Source organism: Lissotriton vulgaris, chromosome 5 (assembly GCF_964263255.1).
Source record: "Lissotriton vulgaris chromosome 5, aLisVul1.2, whole genome shotgun sequence".
Taxonomy (NCBI): domain Eukaryota; kingdom Metazoa; phylum Chordata; class Amphibia; order Caudata; family Salamandridae; genus Lissotriton; species Lissotriton vulgaris.
Window position 1 is genome coordinate 1,063,804,975 of NC_141693.1, and position 20,359 is coordinate 1,063,825,333.

A 20,359-nucleotide genomic window follows, 5' to 3' on the forward strand; every position below is an offset into this window, starting at 1 on the left:
TTGTTTAGGCTTGTTTTGCTGCGGAAATGTTTTCTTGGTAGTGGAGGAAATATGGAAGGTGATGATGTGATGGCCTGACCAGTCACATGGGGTGATCAGGATAGATTGAATCGTATTTTGTTTAGAGATGAGCCAGTCAAGAGTAGCACCCTTAGAGTGAGTAGGCTTTGAGATAGCTTGGATCAAGGAGTGGTCTGCTCAGAAGGTTTTGAGGGGATTGACCTGCTTGTCTAGGGAGTTTTCCCAATGGAGATTGAAGTCGCCGAGGAATATGTCATTGGAATGGGGGGTTGAGTTTGTAGTGATGATTTCCATAAGTTGGTCTAATTTAGTTGACTCATTTTCTGCTGTATATAACGTGCAATCTTATTGCCTTCTAAACCGATAGGGCGCTTCCACTAAACATTGTTTTGGTTGTATTCATACCCAGATGAAAAAACTTGGTTACCCTTGATTAGAGCACTTGGAATGCATTTGTTTTCGGTTTTATTCCAAATGATAATTTAATTGCCAGTAATTCTATTAAATAATGTTTGAAAAGTTATCTTAATGAAGGAAATTTCAGACCCTGGAAAAGAGGTCTTTTTTTAAACAAAACATGCACCAAGAGTCTAGAGGTAGGCTTCCACTTCTCACATAACATTCCATAGTTCACATAAATAAAGCCCATAGACTTTCTAATAGGAATGTATGAATAAAAGAGAAAATGGCAGACAGGGACGATTCCAAGCAACTCCCTCATAAGGACAAACTGAAGACCTAAACATAATCATTGTATCTCTTCAGTCTCCACTTAGCTGTGCAACACCTTACATGCTTTTCCATCTTCATCCAATTTTCCCTCTTTCCTCTTTCTACCACCTTGCGTTTGCTTCCTCCCTTCATCTTCTCCTCTGATTGTATGCCAGTCCCACCCTTTGCAAAGTCCACACCATCATAGGTCTACTTTCACTTGGACTGGGTCTATAAAGGCACTGTCCTCATTAGCCACAGATTCTCGAAATAATGTGTAAACCCACTCTCCTGCACTAACCTTTACTTACTCTACATATCTTCTAACGTCCACCCTTTTCTTACTTTTATCTTACAACTGTTTTACTCTTCTCCTCTACGCACACTCATTCAAGTCAATTTTCTGGGCCCTATCCATTCACCCAATACAACATTCCCCATAGTACCTCACTAAGTACTGGTCCTGTGGTCCCATGTGGCGATAATCGATAAAGCACTAAGCACAATCAGACTTCATTGGCAACAACTACCCTCTCTCTTTTCCCATACGTATGCCATCATTGAAAATTTTAATCTAAATCTTCCATGTTCCATTTGTCTCAAGGTGAGATAGGGGAGTTGTTGCCCCCAAGGGACTCACTGTCCCAGAGTCCATTGCTGCCAAGAGGAGGGGGGCTGTCGCTGATTTTGCCACGTGCTGAAAAACACCCAGCCATTGACCGCCGTGCGTGATGTTTGGTGTACTTGCTGCTCTTTGTTGGCCCCAAGAAACTCATTGTCCCAGAGTCCATTATTTCCAAGAGGAGGGGCTGCTGCCTATTTTCCCCATACTGAAAAGTGCCCAACCACCTACTGCGGCTCAGGATGAATGCGGGCGAAGACTGGGCCAAGGGTAGGCCCGTCCTGTGCCAGGAAGAGACCGGGCAGGGCCACCCCCCTTGGCTCCTCGCTTGCACACTCTTCACCAGCTGCGGTAAGAACTCCTCATGCTCTTTGAAAGGTTGACCCTATACTCTGGGAACTGAAACGAGACACTGTGTTGAATCTAGCAGCTCGGCTGACGCCATAGACAGAGGTCTAAGGCCACAGATCCCTTACAGAACCTCTGACTGACATGTCAACTGGGCCCCTTATCTTTGTACCGTGAGACACGCATGGTTGTCCGTATCACGAGGCTGAGGATTACAGATGTGACCATGCTGGGTGACAATTAAGCTTTTCTCACTTCGGGTGCTGTACATACTGTATCTGCCTTCACCAGTTGATGTGAGGTATCAGGCCCACTGCCATTACCTCTGATGGGTGGAGGTGCCTCTTTCAGTGGCACATTGGTTGGTTAATAATAGATTTGTCCCGGGCATGATTAAAGGCTATTTCGTCTAATTTATGGTTTTCAATGCGCTTCCTTGGTCTCTCTGTAGCTTGGCATTATCAATACTACACAATTTTGTGGGATTTGTTTACCCACTACTCCTGTGTGTTTTCTTTTCTAATATTAGATAGAAGTGTAAAGTTGAATCCTGCTACGCAGTATTTAACCAATTTTTATACAATTAATTGCACTAGGACTGGGCTTACCGTTATACTTGTGGTTGATTGTGCTGATAATACTGTAACTAAAAGTCCTGCACCTGGCAAACCTTTTGCTAAGGAGTAACACACTACTTATAAGAACTTGCAAGGAATTATATGAAACATACTTTTTTCATAATTTTGGCATGCAAGGCTATTGATAAGCTATCCGAGCTAGGGAAAGGAAAGAAGTAGCCAAGATACTCAGCAGATAATTGTACCATGGACGAAATAAACCCGTTGATCAAAGAGATCGAAGGCTTCTTGGTAACAAAGACAAAAATGGAAAAAGCCAGGGAAAAGTAGCAGTTTCAGTTTCAGTTTACTTTTATTTAGCAGAGTTACTTAAAACCATTGCTACAAATAAGTCATTGCAAGTTCAAAAGTTAAAATCGATTAAAAAAACATTATAATATTGCAGTCCGTTAATAAAAATGATTATTCTAGCAACGTCAGTCTCTTTCCTTGTCAGCTGCAGTGCTGATCTGATTTAACATTTTCTTCTCCACTTTTCCTAAAAATTTCACAAGCCTGCAGTTAAGCCGGCAGGTGAAAAGCACGCTAACACGGCTTGTTTCCGTGTACGGATGCCTCTCTGATTGCAAAGTGGTTTTAAGAGCTGTCTCCTTTCCTCTGTTAGGTCTTTGCACGTACAGATGAGATGCAGCATATCTTCCTCCGCTGTCCCACACAGACGGCATTTAAAATCAGATTGGGTTTTCAGCCAATGTGGAAAGTGCCATGTGCATGGCAACACGCCTAGTCTGTATTTTAAAATTTTAATTTTTACATGTTTGGTGAAGCCGGAAGCTAAGTACTTTTGTGCAGCCTGAGAAGAGTAAGTGCCCAGGGTCAACCAGCCATGCGATCTCTTTGCTAGGGCTGCCTTGTCTTCAATCCAAGATTCCATTTTTACAATTTTCTTTGTAGCTTTTTTGAAAAGACAGTGGCTTGTCGGGGTTGCCCAAAGGTCGGTTAGGCCCAGGATTGACACACTAGTAGCTAAATATTTCGCTGCTGGAGATGACTGTTTCTGTTGTAACTCAGTCCATAAGTGCCAGTTTAAGGTGCCTGGTTTAGATTTCCTGACTCTGTCCCAGAAAATAACTGTTGCACCTTTCCTTGCAACAGTCTGTTTTTGCACGCCAAACTCAAGCCTGATTTGTGCTGGAGAGACTCGTATAGGGAGACCTAAGACCATTCTGTATACTTTAGCAACCACGGTGTCCATGAGCTTGGAATCCCTTCCTCTCTGTGCCTCGCTCCCGTAAGTTATTGTCGGAAGAAGTTGTGCTCGTATAACTTCGACCAAAGGGGCGAGTGAGGGGCCAGTTAATCTGGAGTTTAGGTTCCTCATTGACACGGCTAAGGCTATGCCTTTCCTTTTGATTACATCTCTTTGGGTTACAAAATGCCCGCCTTTATCAATTATCACCCCCAGATATTTATACTCTGAGACTGAATCTATTTGGATCTTATCCCAAGACCAGACCAGTATTTTCTTCAGGTTCTTTTTGATTGTCATGGTTTTGGTTTTCTCCAGGTTGATGGTTAAGTCATTAGCCTCGGAGTATTGGGATGTGATGTCTAGAAGACGCTGCAGACCCACCTTCGTTTGACTAATCAATACTAGGTCATCAGCGTAAAGGAGACATGGTAGTGTTAAATTCCCAATCTTTGGGGAGTGTGAGTTGCAGGCATTTAATAACGGAATAAGATTTGCAAGAAACAGGTTGAATAGCGTTGGTGCCAGTACACATCCTTGCTTAAGGCCTTTTGTTGTTGGAATTTTCCTAGATAGCGTTGAATCGTCGCTGAGCTTTACTTGCACCCAAGTTTCAGCGTGCAAGTTGATTAACAGGTTCAATAAAACCTGGGGAATGCCCCAGCCTGCCAGTTTCAACTAGAGTTTCTGTCGGTTCACATGGTCAAAGGCTGCCCGGTAATCAATAAAGCATAAATGTAGTGGTGTTCTTGTGGCCTCAGTCTTATCAATTAACAAAGCCATTGTTATTATGTTTGTCGAGGTCTCCACGGATTTAGAGAAGCCTGTTTGATTTAGTGGAATGATTGAGTTATCTTCCGCCCAAAGTTGCAGTTCATACAGCAGTGTCCTAGCAAAGTATTTTGCATCATTGCCCAAGAAGGCGACTAACCGATAACTTTTGGGGAGGGACTTATCACCCGATTTGTAGATTGGTGAAATTATCGAGATCCTCCAAGCTGGAGGGAGTCGGCCTGTTGTTCTTATTTCTCAGAACAAGGAGCTTAGAGCCTTTTCCCAGTATTCTACGTTTTGTTTATAGAGCACGTGTGGGATTCCGTTAGGCCCCGGAGCCCCGGCTTGCCTTCCCTTCTTGATGTACTTATTAATTGATTTTGTATAATCACTTAAAGGAATAAGTCCCGATGATTCTCCTTCAAGCAGTTCCTCAGAAATTACATTTCCCACATTGACTTGATGCTTTGAGATCCTATGCCGCTTTGTAGAATCTATGCTGGTTTCAGCATGCGAAGCAGACCTTCCTTGCTTAAAGTGGTTTCCAAGGAAAGTGGCCCAGTCCTCTTCAGATATGTTTGAAGACAGGCCCTCGTGCGTTGGGTGAGTAAATCTCTATATAGTTTCCCAAAATCTCGCACTGTTTTTTAGTTTGGTGTCCGCATGCAGTTTTGCCCAAGGGTATCCTCGTTGTTGTGCCTGGCTTCCTAGATTGCTCGCTTTAAGCATGCTTTCTGTTGTCGCAAGTCAACAAGTTTTATGATGTTAGTTGGATCCTGGCGCACCTGCAGCAAAGAGTAATTAATGCCTTTTTTTGTGGATTTTATCTTACTCTTTTGTTGCATGGTAAAGTTAGCAAGTCCCTGCTTTGTATTAGATTTAATTGGGGCAGAGTAAGTCGTAGCCAAGGCGTGAGTAAAGCTTATCCATTTCTCTATTTCATTGTCCCCAACCCTTGATTCAAATAGACTTTTAGCATTTTCCTGAAAGTTATCTTGCGATGCCAGCGTGAATTTTATTTTCCTGAGGTTAATAGTTGCAACTGTGCCAGGTAAGCCCTTCCATTTTGTAAATCCAGGAATATTTGTATGCAAAGTAAGTTCCTGGGGCCGGTGATCGCTGTCCGCTTTATCTCCCATATTAAATTAAAAAAATTCTTTGAAGAGAGTAAGGGATACAAAGGTGTAATCCAGCGTTTAATTTTTTGTTAAGGAATGATGAGTAAATGCAGGGGGTGTATCGCTGTGATTCTTCCATTTGTTGCTCGCAGCATAAGATGTTCAAGATCCTCTATAAGAAGCTGACCAATTTTGGAGGGATCTGCTGCTGAATTACTACGCTGATGCGGTATGTCCCATAACTGGTTATGTAAAGAGACTTCCTCTGCTTTTGATGAGCCAAGTAGATGTAGATTAAAGTCTCCTGTCAGTATCATGTCCGATGTATTGATTTCGCTCAAACAAGACTCTACGTAGTTGACCAATTGCTTTGCGTCATCAGATTTCCTCTTAGGATGTATGTATTTATTATTATCTCGTTGTGCCTATATGATGGCCTTTTTATGGATGAGATTTTAATAGCGATAGTTTCCAGTGTTAATGCAACTTGATGGACTGAATTTGTGCCGTTGTTGCTTACGTAAGTCACCAGACCACCCTGGAGATGACCGAATTTTGCTCTTCTAAGAGCTGGGGCAAAGAACCGTAGATATCCTTGTAGGTGAGGTGGATCCGTTAACCATGTCTCCTGGAGGGCAATGATGTGGAATGACTTTATAATTCATGGTGGTGCAGTCTAGCAACTTGCTGCTTAAGCCATTGATGTTCCAGGAGCATATCCGTAATAGATTTATTTCACCTTCTAAGAGATTATGCCTGCTATTCTGTCTTTTACTTATTTCATGCTTGGAGACTCCCACTCTCATGGGCCATCTTGTGTCTTCGTAGCCGGGATCTCGATAGGAGTGATTCTGACGGTGGCTCCCATTGTCCTGAGACTGCCTCAGGTTGATCGGTGAGGGACCCCTTGCCCCTCTCAATATTGATTTAGAGGCGTTAGGTCGTTCGGACACCCGGCCATCCCCTTGATTTTGTAATAGAGGTGCTGGATAACCAGAAGAGGTGAAGGGTTTTAGTTCTATGCCCCAATTTTTAAATATCAATGATTCCAATAAGATTTTTTGGGCAATGAGTTCCGACCCCCATGTTGTCCGTGTGGACTCACCCCCACTTAGGCCTCCATGATTGATAAACTCAACTGAGTCCAAATCTTATAGTTTACTTCCCTTAGTGAGGGTATATGTGAAAATAAGCGAAGAATATTACCGCGATTCAATGTGTCGTGAGCCCCTCTAGATCTATATACTGGAACACGTTCTATTGTTTTCATATCCTAATGTTTTTTTTTTACTGGATTATCACTTTGTGATCTGTTAATATACTCATGGGTGTTTGTACTTGGGTTAAATGACTTTACAATAGTTCCTGGCCTGCTCTGGGTATCTGAAGATGTATTTATGGCAGCCCCAGCATAGAGCTGCCTCGTAGATTCCACGCGGGCGGACTCAGTTCTTAAAATCTCATGTTTAGGTTCTATATGTTCATCTTCTCCAATTTTGGGAGCAGAGACCAGCAGATAGGTTGGCGTCCTTCCTAATTGCTGGTCAGGCTGGTTACCAGAGATGGTGATTGTAGATAATTTGCTGTCTTTAACTGTAGTTCCTGCAAATGATCGATGGAAAATAAGATCCTGTGCAATAGGATCTTTTATCTTCATTTCATGTGGTAATAGTTGATGTTCAGCTTCTTCTCTGGGTAAATTGCAGTCCTTGGAAGTTCGGGTGCTTCCGATTTCCCCTGATGGATTTTGTTGCGTGCAGCCCGCTAGAGCCGGCTCTTTTTTGAAGTTTGAGAGCAACCCTGGCCCGGTGCTCGATGTCCTCAGATGTATAATGCCCTTCTCCCCTAAAGGACTTTGATTAACTAAGTCAGGTTTAGGAGATGGAAAATGATTAAAAAGACGAGCAAAATCCTCCTTTTTTGTGATTATTTTTTGGTTCCTGCCTTTTCTCCTCTGAGTTCGCCTTTGTTTGGCATTAGAGGTTGCCCTTGTTTCTGCTGGCTTTTCTTCCAGACCCCAAGAGAGTCCTGTTGCTAGTTCCTGCTTCTTAATGTCCTTGTCTTTAATTGGAGATCCTGTGCTTACAGGGTTTGTGGCAGGCTTTATCAGACATTGGTCTTTCATGTTATTTATGATTGTTCCATGCTTGACTTCCACCGGGTAGGAGGCCTTTTTGCTGTGCTCGGTGTTATTCCGTACAGACTCTTTAACTTGGGCGCACAAGTCCTCCAATATCAGGGGGAGAATATCAGGGGGAGAGAAGTAAGTTTGTCAACTATTGGGCCGCAGCCGCAGTTTATCTCCCAAACTTGCTGTTTCCCATGAAGCTAGAAGGGTAGGCTCTGTGCGTCGAGTTTTTCGTCAATTTGCCTTCACAAACACAGCCAATGTGTTTAATAAAGTTAACTGAGCGTCCATTTTGTCCGACTGGTATTGGAGTGCTTCTACCAACACTTGCACTGTATTTAGTAAGCTGGCCCAGGCGTTTTCAGCTGCTGGTGAGCTTTGGTTCCTAACTCTGGTTTTAGTGAGAGGACCTCCCTGCCCCGAGGCTCTTTCAGTTTTATGTTCTCTGCTGGAGTTTTCACCACTGAATGGGAGTTATGGGTATTTAACTTGAGTTTCTCCGGTGTTTGTTGTATGTGGTTTATGAATGAGTTATCCCAATCCGCCTCATCCAACTTCTGTATTTCCCTCACGTTTTCAGGTTTATGTCCAAGTACAGGTTCAATGATGTGCGGCGTTGATGACAATAATTGACAAAACTTTGGCGATGGTGTCAAGCTGATCCTTGGTTTTTTAATACTAATCGGTGGAGAACCTATCTCTATTATGGACTGATCCTGGTTTGCTATGCAGTTATTCCCCAAACCCCTGCTGTAGGTTCTCGCTGCATCCTTCTCCTTGTTATGTCCTTAAGGTGTTACCATCTTGTTTGATGTTTCTAATTCGCTTGATGAAATTGCTTTTGATATATCGGCTTCTGGGTCATTCTGTGAACCCTGCTGCAGTGGCAATAGTTTAATTTTTTGTTGTGCAGCTGATGTTGGGTCCAAAGTGCTCTGTGGATTGTGAGTCGGTTTATTTGATCCGGGGATACCTTTTATGCCAATTGTTGCTTTTTGGCTGAAGGCCTATTCTCCCCATTATCCGAGAATATGAACGGGGAAATCTGAGTTTTAAGGCCTTGTGCTGCGATTGAACTTGATAAAAGAGCGTCCCCCGGATTTTTTAGGAACTGAAATTTTGTGTAGATTTTGGGCTGTGACCATTTTTGACACTTTTGGGTGTGTCCTTCCTCCAGGAAGATGCCACTTATATTCAAACCCACGTCTGGGCATAGTCTGCTGGTTCCAGATTTGTTTTGGGTAAGTGACTCGGCCAAGCTATCCTTAGATGACAGTGCAATTTGCGCTTGCTCATTTTTTTCTCTTTTTTTGTTCCAGATGAGCACCCCCTAACCCTACCAGATCTCATTTCTTTGTTAGGGGTGATGACAGAAACGTTGGTTGACCTCCCTGACTTTGGCCTTTATTCAGTATTTCACACGCACAGATCTCAAAGTGCAATTTCAAGTCGTCAAAGAACACACAACAGAACCTTGAAGAGGTTCCCTATTTCCAGGTAGCTCCCCTGTCTGCAGTTACACCACTTGAAGTTACACCACTTGAAGACTGCAAATTCCCAAAGTTCCTCTCTCAATTCCGTGGCCTCCCCTCTTCTGTAGCTGTATAGCTTTGAAACGAGTACTAATGCTGGTAGTTAATGGAATAAGCAAATCAAATATATAATTTTAATCTGTGCTTAGCTTTTCAAACTGGACTTTTGCATCTCACGCTGGTTAATGCTAAGATCTTATTTCTAAATCAAATCACATTGGAAGATGGCCCCCTCTGCAATGCAAAGTGGGTTTTTCTAGCTAGATACCTGTTTGGTGTCCCGAATGTCAGCTGCTCCTCCATAGTGCGACGCCTGTACTGAGCTCCTCTGTGCTCCTCTACTGCGTGTGTTTCTGGGCAGACCTGCTCAGTCCTTTGTCCTCAGACCTCAGCAGGATAATAGCAAGATAACAGCCTGAAAATCAGCCTGCTTATGGGCGGGGGTGCTAGGGAGCTCCGCACCTCTCAAGCTCCGCTCCCCCCCTCGCCTCGCCAAGCTGCTCAACTCTAGCCCCTTCGAGCTGGCTTCGCTCCTCCAGTCACCTCTTTCTCCACGGAGCCCTCAGGGACCGGCACTCAGCTGTGCAGCTCTGCAGTCCGCAGGCCGCGACTCGCGGTATGAGCAGGCACAGTGCGGTAGCTCTCAAACACGTTTCTTTTGCAGCAAACTCAGCTTCTCTGCCTCGCAATGCTGTTATGGCGCCACACTGCACCGCAGCTCCGCTCTGCTGCTCTGCTGCTCTGCTGCTCTGCTGCTGCTTTGCTCACGCTCGTCTCTGGGGCACAGCGAAAACACGGCACGGATTCTCGGACAAGTAGCAAGTATATTAATTCCTTTTTTAGTAAACCGACCACGTTCAGTGTCATTGCACACACTAGAGCTGAAATACATATCGACACAAATTAATCCCCCGCGCCTATAGCGCATAGCTATCCACCTGAGAATTCAAGCGATGAAGGCACTCTAGCACCTACGTGGCTGTCAAATGCAATAACCGGTTTGACATCCTGGGGACCATGGATGCACTCACATCTGAGCACATGCCGCCATGTGCTTCATTCACTAATGCCTCTGTCCCAAACAAACTCACGTCTGCAGCGCAATATTCCATTGTGCACGTTGCTACCACTAACAACAGAAGAAATGTCAAATGGACCTCAGTTGTAGAGAATACTACAACATTGTCCCAAATTTGCCACCCATTTGTGGAAACACTAGGCCCATATGAGTTAATCAATAAAAATTTTTTATAGATTTTGTTGGTGTCCACTGCGAATTGATAAACCAGTTGACACAATACTTCACAAGGGAGGGCGAGGGGCCACTTGCAGGGTAGGGGCCCTGGATGGTATACGGGCAAATGTAGATCTGCGAAAACGGTTGTCCTTGAAGCAGTGGAAAAAGGTGAGCATAGAGAAATCTTCGAGGCAAAAAGAGGCTACAAGGCGATTTTGGCCAAATGCAAACGTCGATGGGAGGCAGCTCAGAGGGACAACCTTAAAGAATCCCTATCCAATAGGAATATGAAGGCCTTTGAAAATGTATTACTAATGGGAACCGCCTCATTGATAATCACCTGGAAGCGATGGTACAGCCAGAAGCATGGATTGCCCATTTCTCCGAACTATATGGCAAATGGCCTAATGATTTCCCCCCCTCTACTACCATTCCTATATCTATTTGTGCAGAACTTGAGGCTGAGGTTGGTACTATCTTTAAAATTTGGGATGGTAGAACCGGCACAAGCACTACATCCAATTAAGAGGGAGAAAGCACCAGGCCCTGACTGCATTCCAGGCGACCTGTTTATATCCCAACCTGAAATCTGGGTTCCCTATTTAAACACCTTGGGCAATGCCATTATGAGCGGGGAGGACATCCTGGCGTGGTGCCACCATTGTTCCCATCTTTAAGAAGGGAAGACGAGATGTCCTCTCCAAGTACAGACCAATCAGCCTGATCGATAATAGCCAGAAGATCTTTTTAGACTGGTACTGTCCAAACTCATCCTGATCACAATATTCTATTCAGCCTATATATTAACGATATAGTGGAGTGGTTGGCAGACTGCAAACATGATGCACCAAAATCTAGATATTAGTACTCCTATCCTCATGTTTTCAGATGACCTACATCTTCTTTGTAGAACTCTGTTGGCTCCAATCTCTATTGGATCGGTTTTCCTCCTTTTGTATGACTAGGGCTCTTGAAATAAATAGTATAAAATACAAAATCATGGCACTCAATCCCCATCGTTCCTTTAGAGGTATGAGGGTGGTGCAGGGGGCGCCCTTGGAACAAATGAAAAATTTTGACTACCTGGGTTTCTGATTGGCTAATTACTTGTCTGGGCCCCTCATATAGAAAAAAGCAGAGTCATATTACATCAAAGAGCAGCTGCAGCGGCAAGGAGACACAAGGCCACATCTTGTCGAGAGGTCTCCCCAGCTCTCAAAGTCTATAGGGTCATTGCCTGTTGCGGGGTCTGAGTAGACATCTGGTGTTGTGCTGATTTGTCTCCTCTAGTTCAAGCTATTATTACATTTATTAGTATTGTACTGAAAGACTATGGGACCGGTATCCATAAGGTTATTGTAGGTGATTTTAACTGCTGCTTTGAGCCTTACCAGCCTCTGCTAGATTCGTTTTGGCTACAAGATGAATGGTGAAGGGGCCCCACCTATTCTTCCGCCAAAAAGATTCCCAAGATGAGTGCAACTGCCATGCAGATTTCAGACTTACCCGCCACCCATTGCCTAAGAGCTTGTAATTGGCCTACCCTATCGGATTTTACTGCCAATCCCACCTTTAACCCCTTCAGCGCTGCGCGAATTCCGCTGCGGTGCTGAAGGTTCTAAAGAACCTATGGACTCATGACGGAATGGTTCCGTCATGAGCACAGGCCAACCGACGGAAGCATGGAAGGGGTTAAGAGGAGAGACTACTCCAAAAACATTGATTATGTATTACTTGACCTTACGATTTGCAAGAGATGGTAGATATGGAGATAATTGATCGCCTGGAGAGCAACCACTTTCCTCTTTCCCTTACACTAAAAGGGAATCACCTCAAGGATAAATCTTGTTTGAGGATAACATCCCTTAATACTGTGGCCCTGAGCAATAAGCAGCGCAAGGTAAAATGGGTAGATATTGTAAGCAATGAGGCTTAGTTGAAAGAGATTTATGGTGCTGTCTGTAGTGCGCTAACAAATTGTGCAGACCAGGCTAGCACTCCCCTTCAGAAATCGGCCACTCGCAGACCATTTTTTGGGAAACTAAAATCTTTTTTTTTAGAGAAATCCTACCCGGCAACCTGGCCCCTAGATCAGACAAATGGTGTGATTAAAAAATGCAGAGTGGCTAAAACAGCTCTGATGGAAACCTTAAAATGTAATATGAGGCCAGATAGTTAAAAAGCTAGAGCAATTAAAATAATTAAACCCAACGAGTCCTAGTGGGAAGTTACGGTTTGGGAGGATCTGCTGGGAGCAGCAAAGGAGAGAAACACTAGATTTTTCTGCCATCTTGTCACACACAATGGCCGCAAAGATTATGCTTACCCTGAATGCCATATCTCTGAGGCGGACTGGGTGGAGTACTCGATGGCCCTCTATGCAGAGCCACTCTCCAAAACACATCTAACTAACCCCGATACTTGGCCCTCTAGTAGGGCAGTAATGGAGGAGGTAATGTCTTTTACCATCAAAGAATCCTTGGAAGCATTGAAGGAGCAGGAGTGGGGAAAGCTCCTGAGATTGACGGGATCCCTTCGAGTATGTTCTGTGCAAACCTCAGGTTTGGGCTCCCTATATTAATATTCTGACTAATGCAATTGCGGCGGGAGCCCCTATCGCTAACTCTTGGAGAGGGGGGGAAATAATACCAGTTTAGAAAAAGGGCTCAAGGTAAGAACCAGGTAATTATCACCCCATGTCCCTGATTGATAACATACAAAAAATATATAGTAAACAACTTCTAGTAAGGCTTTGGGATTGAATTGAATCCAACAAGACCCTATCTCACCTTCAAGCTTGCTTCATTCCTAAAAGGCAGTGGATTTGAACACTGGTCACAGTGGAGGCCAATAGGCACAATTCATACGCTTTAATTTAAGGAAGCTGAAACTAATATTTGTACTTATTTTTCACTGTGGGATGTAACTTAACCCCTATTAAGAATGGTGCTCATTAAGAGTTTTTAAGTAATTGTGTACAAATTTGTGTATCCGGGAATTACTGATACTACGGAGATTTTAAATTCCTTGGTTTGTGAATTGCTTCATATTACAAGTCTTTTGCTTGGACTGAGAATAACTACGCAACTCGGAGTTTGTGCATGGATTCCTGCAGATTTCCCCTTTTCACAGTTCACCAGCTTTTCCTGATGAAATGTCCGTGCTTGAATCCTGGAGGTACAGGCCCTCCAGCAAATGTTGTAACTCCCAAATCTGACAGAAACTGCAGTTTCCTCCCGAAACAGGGTATCCTCCTGCACATCAGGAATACCAAAGTGTTATGATCTATTCTCACAGTGGAATTTATGTTACCAGCCACTAATAATTCACTTAATCTTAAATGTGTATGCTTGTTTTGCTTGTAGCCCGAGAAGCTGCAATTTGGGAGTTAGAAGAACGACATTTGCAGGAGAAACACCAGCTGCTCAAACAACAACTCAAAGATCAGTACTTTATGCAAAGGCACCAGCTTCTTAAAAGACATGAAAAGGTATGTGAAATATGGTGTTGCAGATGTCTATTCATTTTTGCCATCCTTGTGTGGATGGCAGTGTTTGCTATTATTACCCTAAAGGATTCAAAGCCATTTCCTGCTGGTGCAGAATTTCATCTGTAGTTTCAAATCTGGGCAACTCAGGAAATGCACATTTTTTCTCAGCTACCTCATTGCTTCCCTGAGACTAATGTTTTTTAGCTATAGTACAATAATATACAAATCCCCAATTCAAGGTCTTAATAACAAATATGTTTATCCCTAAAAGTAAAAGAAATGTCAAATTATATTGACCTTGCACACAGACCTCTTATTGCACTTGTTTGGTTGTGTGTAGTTTGTTTTATTTAATAATTCATTCCCTTGACCCTTTACTTATTTTGTTGATGCTTTCATTTTAAAATAATCCACACATCCTTTCAGCAATAGATGCAGTGACCTGCACTAGCATATTTTTGTATAACAAGTCCCTTAATAATAAAAAAAGACGCATAGGTTTCCATTGTTTTTTCAATATCCCAATGGTTTATAGGTGAACTTATTTGCTTTTTTTCATTTATGCTGTTTAGTCAAATATAAAGAAGACTCCCAAGAAGCTAGCTTGCACTGTGTGTGAGATTGCTCTTGTAGTGAAAACACAGGTAAAAAATGTATAAATTTAAGAAAGCCCTTAGCTGCCTTGAATGTTATCCCCATCGTAATTTCATTGAGGTACAAATTACTACAATAATTAAGGTAGTTGAGCACTTGTCACACATTTCAAGGCAGGTCTATTCAGAAATGACCCACTTTCCAGGATACAGAATTTAAGAGATATTCTTTGATTCCCAGATCACCTATCACAGCCAAGCCAGCCAAACAAAGCTATATTTGAAGACAATGCGTGCAGTGTAATAAGTAACATCCCTACCATACAAATGTATAATTGAGAATTAGAGATCATAATGGTTCACACCAGGTTTAGTTAAAAAGACCGGTATTTGCCCTCCAAAAATAGTTCAAAAATAGTAACAATGGGAATGAGGCAAAAATGAAGGTGATGAAAGGAAATGAAGGTAACTCGAAATGGCAAACAAAAAAACAATAGAAACTCTGTATTCAAGGTTGACAGAAGTCAGTTAAGTTTCTTTAAAGGGAAAAGAAACCGTTTAACATGAAAGGGCAAAATAAATTTTCTTCTTGCCTTCTCGGTACTAACATCAGTGAGGTAGGGTGTGCTAGCTGATGACAGACCTAGACTTCAGAGCTGCTCCACCTCCAAAAGTGTCAGTGCAGGACAGGTTGGTGCCGATCTCAGCAAAAGCTGTAACCAGTGTGCCTTAAATATTATAGAAAGGATACTAGTTTGATCAGTATTGCTTAAGGTTTGCCTTAAATATTGAAATATTCAAAAACATGGAAGGTCAATAGAATGACATTTAGTGATTCTCCACAAACTTGTCAGAAGTGTGAGGTTTCCGCAAAGCGATGTGAACTGACAGTTGACGATGTAGGTCAGTGACCACCTGAAAAAAACACTTGCAGTGGCTTTTATAGAAAATTTTAAAAGTAAGTTGTGAAAAAAGAAGTTTGTGAACTTTTATATAAATGTGTAGTAGAATAGTGTTACTGGAATGAGCAGGTACAATGTGAAATCCAAGCAAGGGGCATGTTCAGTTTTTAAATACTACATCTTGCAAGTGAAGAAAATCCAAGTTGTAACTATAAAATACCCTTTTTACCTTCTGTTTGTAATATGACTATCATTTTGTTCTGAAGTTATTCCATCCTTATGAGTGTAGTGGTCTGCTCTATTCAGAACCTGATGTAGGTTTCCAAGAAGAGGACCACTTTCATTCTTGAAATACTTTTAATGTATTGTTTTGGACCGTTGCTAAAAAACATCTTCATCTGAAAGAAACAGGTTAGTATTAGATTCCTTACCTTAGAATATCCCCAGGCGTCAGACTGTATCCGGAAACTTTTGCGTAGCAGTACCCTTGCGCATCGGTAGGAGTCATCTGCGGCGTCGGAGTTCTTAGATGCCGCCCACGCGCGCTGACGTCAGTTCTTCGTTTTTCCGCGCCAGCAAGCGCAGATCTGGAAAAAGTTGTACCCTTAGTCAATTTTTGACTAACTTTTTCGATCCTTTTTGATCATTTTTCAAAGTCTCTCGACTCCAATGGTGCTGGTAGGGATGCCCGGGTTCAAACCCTGCGCCGACTGCAACCGACTGATGTCGGTTACCGACCCCCATCGCCGGTGCCTTCTCTGTCTAGGCCGCGACCACGACGACAAGTCCTGCTCCGACTGCCTGGCCGTGACGTATAAATCTAGACTGGAGCGGTCCCGCAAGCGACTCGAGCTCCGGCAGTCGGAGTCATCATAGCTCCGGGAGTCTTCACCAGTCTTCGGGCTCGAAGTCCTCAGGTAAGAGGCACAAGAAGTCGAAGAGGCGTCATCGCTCTTCTGACTCTCCCCGACGCTCGCACGACGTGGCCGGGGGTTCGGGCGACACCGCCCCGCGGCTCCGCTGGAGCCGCAGGCCTGCTCCTTACCTGCGTTCCCTGGGCAGAACGCGACGCCGGAGGAGTTTGAGGCGTTCCTCGCGGCCATGAGGTCACTCAATCTTCTGTCAGGTTCCGCGGCGCCTTCGGGCCAAGCGGCACCGACTGGGTCCCCATGCGGGCCGGGTGCTTCGGCCCCGGCGCCGTCGGCGACATCGGTCCCGTCGCCGCAGTCGACCTCACAACCTCGTCGGCGCCGACCCCCAGGGTGTCTCCTCCAGCGCCGTCCCAGGACGAGGTTGTCCCTGGTCCTACCCTCGATTCGGGTCCGGCGCCGCTCTCGACGCCGATGGGAGATTTCTGTTTCTATGACCCGGCCCCATCCTTTGACCCTGAGTATCAGGAGATGGGTGGCGAGGAGGATTGGGAGGGGTCCAAGGACCCTCTGGCATGTGAGTGCCAGTCTTCTCAGGACTGGACAGGTGAACTTGGGGAGGCCAGTGTCGCCCGACACTGGTTTTGTCTCCCCTCCTACCGTTGCTACGGAGGAGGGGGCTGCCTATAGTGTTGTGCTAACGCGGGCTGCCAGGGCCTTGGGCCTTGAGCTCCCCGTCACGGCCGTGAGGACTAACCTCCTCACTGAGGTCCTTAAACCGCAGGCAAGCTCGGCTGAGCCTCTGCTGCTGTTTAATGAGGCCTTGTCAGACGTTCTTCTGGGCACTTGGTCCAAGCCCGCTACAGGTCCGCCTGTAGATAGGAACGTGGCCAGGCGCCACCGCCCTGCTCCGGGCGACCCTTGCTCCTGTCCACCCACCCCACCCCCGAGAGCCTGGTCATCCAGGCCTCTAACTTCCAGACCGCATTCCCGACGGCTCCCCGGATCGGGAATCCAAGAGGTATGAGCAATACGGGAAAACAGTATTCTCCTCCCTGAGTTTGGGGTTGCGGTCAGTCAACACCGCGTGCCTCTTGGGACGTTACACCCACTCTCTGTGGGACGCGGTCGCGGACGTGCTGCAACAATGTCCGGAGGGTGTCCGGGCTAAACTCGCCCAAGCCCGTGCGAAGGGTCGAGATGTGGCACGGTATTCCATCCGGTGTGGGCTGGATACCACGGGCTCACTGGGCAGAGCGATCGCAACGACTGTGGCGATTTGTCGCCACGCCTGGTTGAGGTCCACCAACTTTTCGGCTGATGTCCAAAATACCCTTATGGACATGCCGTTTGATGGCCGTAGCCTCTTTGGCGACAAGGCAGACCATGCGCTTGAGCGCTTTAAGGACTCCAGGGCTATGGCCAAGTCTTTGGGCCTCTTGGCCCGCACCAGCAAACAGCTGCCTTTCGCTCCTTTCATGGCCAAGGACGGGGCGCCCCCACACGTCCTGCCAGCCATGGGCTGCAGACTACCATCCAGCGCGGTGGCGGACGTGGAAACCGCCGTGTGCGGTGGTCGGGGACAACGGCGAGGCCAGTCCACACCTGCCCCTGCAGCATCCGCCTCAAAACCCTCCTAGTCCGAGCTTTCAGGCCCATGTGACGCCAGTGGGGGGCAGGGTTCGCCATCACCACCTCCATTGGCGCACTGTCACATCGGACAGGTGGGTGCTGCAAATCGTCCTAAGGGGCTACTCCCTCCCCTTCGAGGCGACCCCTCCAGCCATGCCACCGCAGTACCACTGCGTGTCGGGGGATCACTTGAAACTTCTACAAGAGAAGTTACGGCCCTCTTGGCCAAGGGGGCCATCAGCACGTTCCTGGGCCAGAAGTAGGGTGTGGTTGTTACTCCCACTACTTTCTGGTACCCAAGAAGGGCAAAGGGGGCTACGCCCTATCGTACACCTGCGAAACGTCAACGGCTTCCTCCGGAAGGAGAAGTTCAAGAAGCTGACACTGGCTCAGGTCTTAGCTACCCTGGACCCAGGAGACTGGATGGTAGCGTTGGACTTGCAGGACGCTTATTTTCATATCCCCGTCCTGCCGGTCCACCGGCGTTACCTACGGTTCACGGTAGGCCACAAGCACTCTGTTTACCATGATCTCCTTCGGCCTTACCAGCGCCCCACAGGTGTTCACGAAAGTGATTGCGGTGGTTGCAGCTCATCTGCGCAGTTTAGGGGTTTGAGTCTTCCCCTACCTCGACGACTGGTTGTTGAAGGCGGGCTCGCCCCAGACAGTCGTCAGCCACCTCCAGACTACGGCCGACCTCCTGCACCTGCTGGGGTTCTCCATCAATGTGCCTAAGTCACACCTGTGCCCCTCTCAGAAGCTCATCTTCATCGGAGCTGTTCTAGACTCAACGCGGTTTCGGGTTTCTCCTCCCGAACAGCAGGTTCGGGATATTCAGGCTCTGATTCTGATCTTTCAGCCGTTATCCCGAGTCTCGGTCAGGTTGGCGCTGCGGCTTCTGGGGCTGATGGCCTCCTGCATCCGTCTGGTGCATCACGCCAGGTGGCGGATGCGGGCTCTGCAGTGGGACCTGAAGTTTCAGTGGGCCCAGCATCAGGGCAACTTGTCCTACCATGTCTTGATCTCGGAGGGCACTGCAAGACAGTTGCAGTGGTGGCTCACGGACCGCTATTGGGTCAGCGGCAGATCCCTCTCCCTACCCCAACCGGAGCACGAAGTTGTGACGGACGCGTCCCTCCAGGGCTGGGGGGGGCCACATGGGAGAGGCGGAGATCAGAGGCCTCTGGTCTCCGGCGGAGTCCCGGCTCCACATCAACCTTCTGGAGCTGCGGTCGATCTGGCTTACACTGAAGGCATTCCTCCCCTCTGTCCGGGGGAGTGTAGTGCAGGTGTTCACGGACAACACCACCGCCATGTGGTACTGCAACAAACAGGGCAGGGCGGAGTCGTGGACCCTGTGCCAGGAGGCTCTGCGCCTCTGGCAGTGGCTTGAACATCAGGGCGTGACCCTGGTGGTTCAACACCTGGCAGGTTCCCTGAACGCCAGGGCGGACGAACTCAGCCGTCGGTGCATGATGGATCACGAATGGCGTCTGAACTCGGACAAGGCCTCTTTCAGCAGTGGGGAGAGCCTTGATTAGATCTATTCGCCACAGAAGAGAACATGCAATGTCATCAGTTCTGTGCTTTGCAATTTCCAAGGCGGCACTCGCTCAGAGACACTTTTCGTCGCGAGTGGAGCTGCGGTCTGTTGTACGCCTTTCCGCCTATACCATTTCTCCCCAGAGTGCTGAAGAAGATCATGCGTGACCAGGACCAGGTCATCCTTGTGGCTCAGGACTGGGCACGAAGATACTGGTATCCCGAGCTACTCAGCATGTCTCTCGATCCCCCGATTTGTCTGCCTCTTCAGGAGGACCTTCTGTCGCAGCAGCAGGGGACGGTCCTCCACCCGAACCTGTCCAGTCTCCACCTCCATGCTTGGAGATTGAGCGGCGACAGTTGAGGCCATTTGACTTGCCTCGTGAAGTTTGTAATGTGATTCTGGCAGCCAGGCGTCCCTCCACAAAGTCGGTATACGCCTGCAGGTGGAACAGATTTGTGGCATGGTGCACAGCAAAGGCTGTGGATCCATTCTCTGTCCCCCTTTCTGAAGTTCTCCTCTTCCTTCTTTCTCTTGTCCAGCAGGGCTCTGCTCTGGGCACTATCAAGGGCTACCTTTCTTCCTTCTTAAGGCTACCTGATCAGCCTTCTTTGTTCAAGTCCCCGATTGTAAATAGGTTCTTGAAGGGCATCACTCATGTGTTTCCCCCTGTTCCTTTCGTGATGCCCCAGTGGGACTTGAACCTGGTTCTGACTTACCTGATGTGTGCTCCTTTTGAGCCGCTTCATAACTGTCCTCTCCGTCTTCTTACTCTTAAGACTGCTTTCCTGGTTGCCATCACCTCTGCCAGGAGAGTGAGTGAGCTCCAGGCTCTTTCCTCCCCGCCTCCTTTCCTTTCTGTCCATCCGGACAAGGTTGTGTTGCGGACAAGACCCTCTTTCCTGCCCAAGGAAGTCACAGCCTTCCACATCGGGCAGTTCATCACTTTGCCCACCTTCTGTCCGCCTCCGCATCCCTCTAAAGAGGAAGAGGGGCTACACTGTCTGGACCC

At 46.5% G+C, this 20,359-nt stretch overlaps 1 protein-coding gene across 2 annotated transcripts in view; it reads left to right on the plus strand.

Annotated features, from left to right (window-relative positions):
- SLK (STE20 like kinase) overlaps positions 1–20,359 on the plus strand; it is a 377,115-nt gene that overhangs the window by 263,327 nt on the left and 93,429 nt on the right. For both annotated transcript variants that reach the window (XM_086922732.1, XM_086922733.1), the window contains one exon: positions 13,684–13,808. In XM_086922732.1, the coding sequence (XP_086778858.1) occupies positions 13,684–13,808 (125 nt within the window). The remainder of the gene's footprint in view (positions 1–13,683; positions 13,809–20,359) is intronic.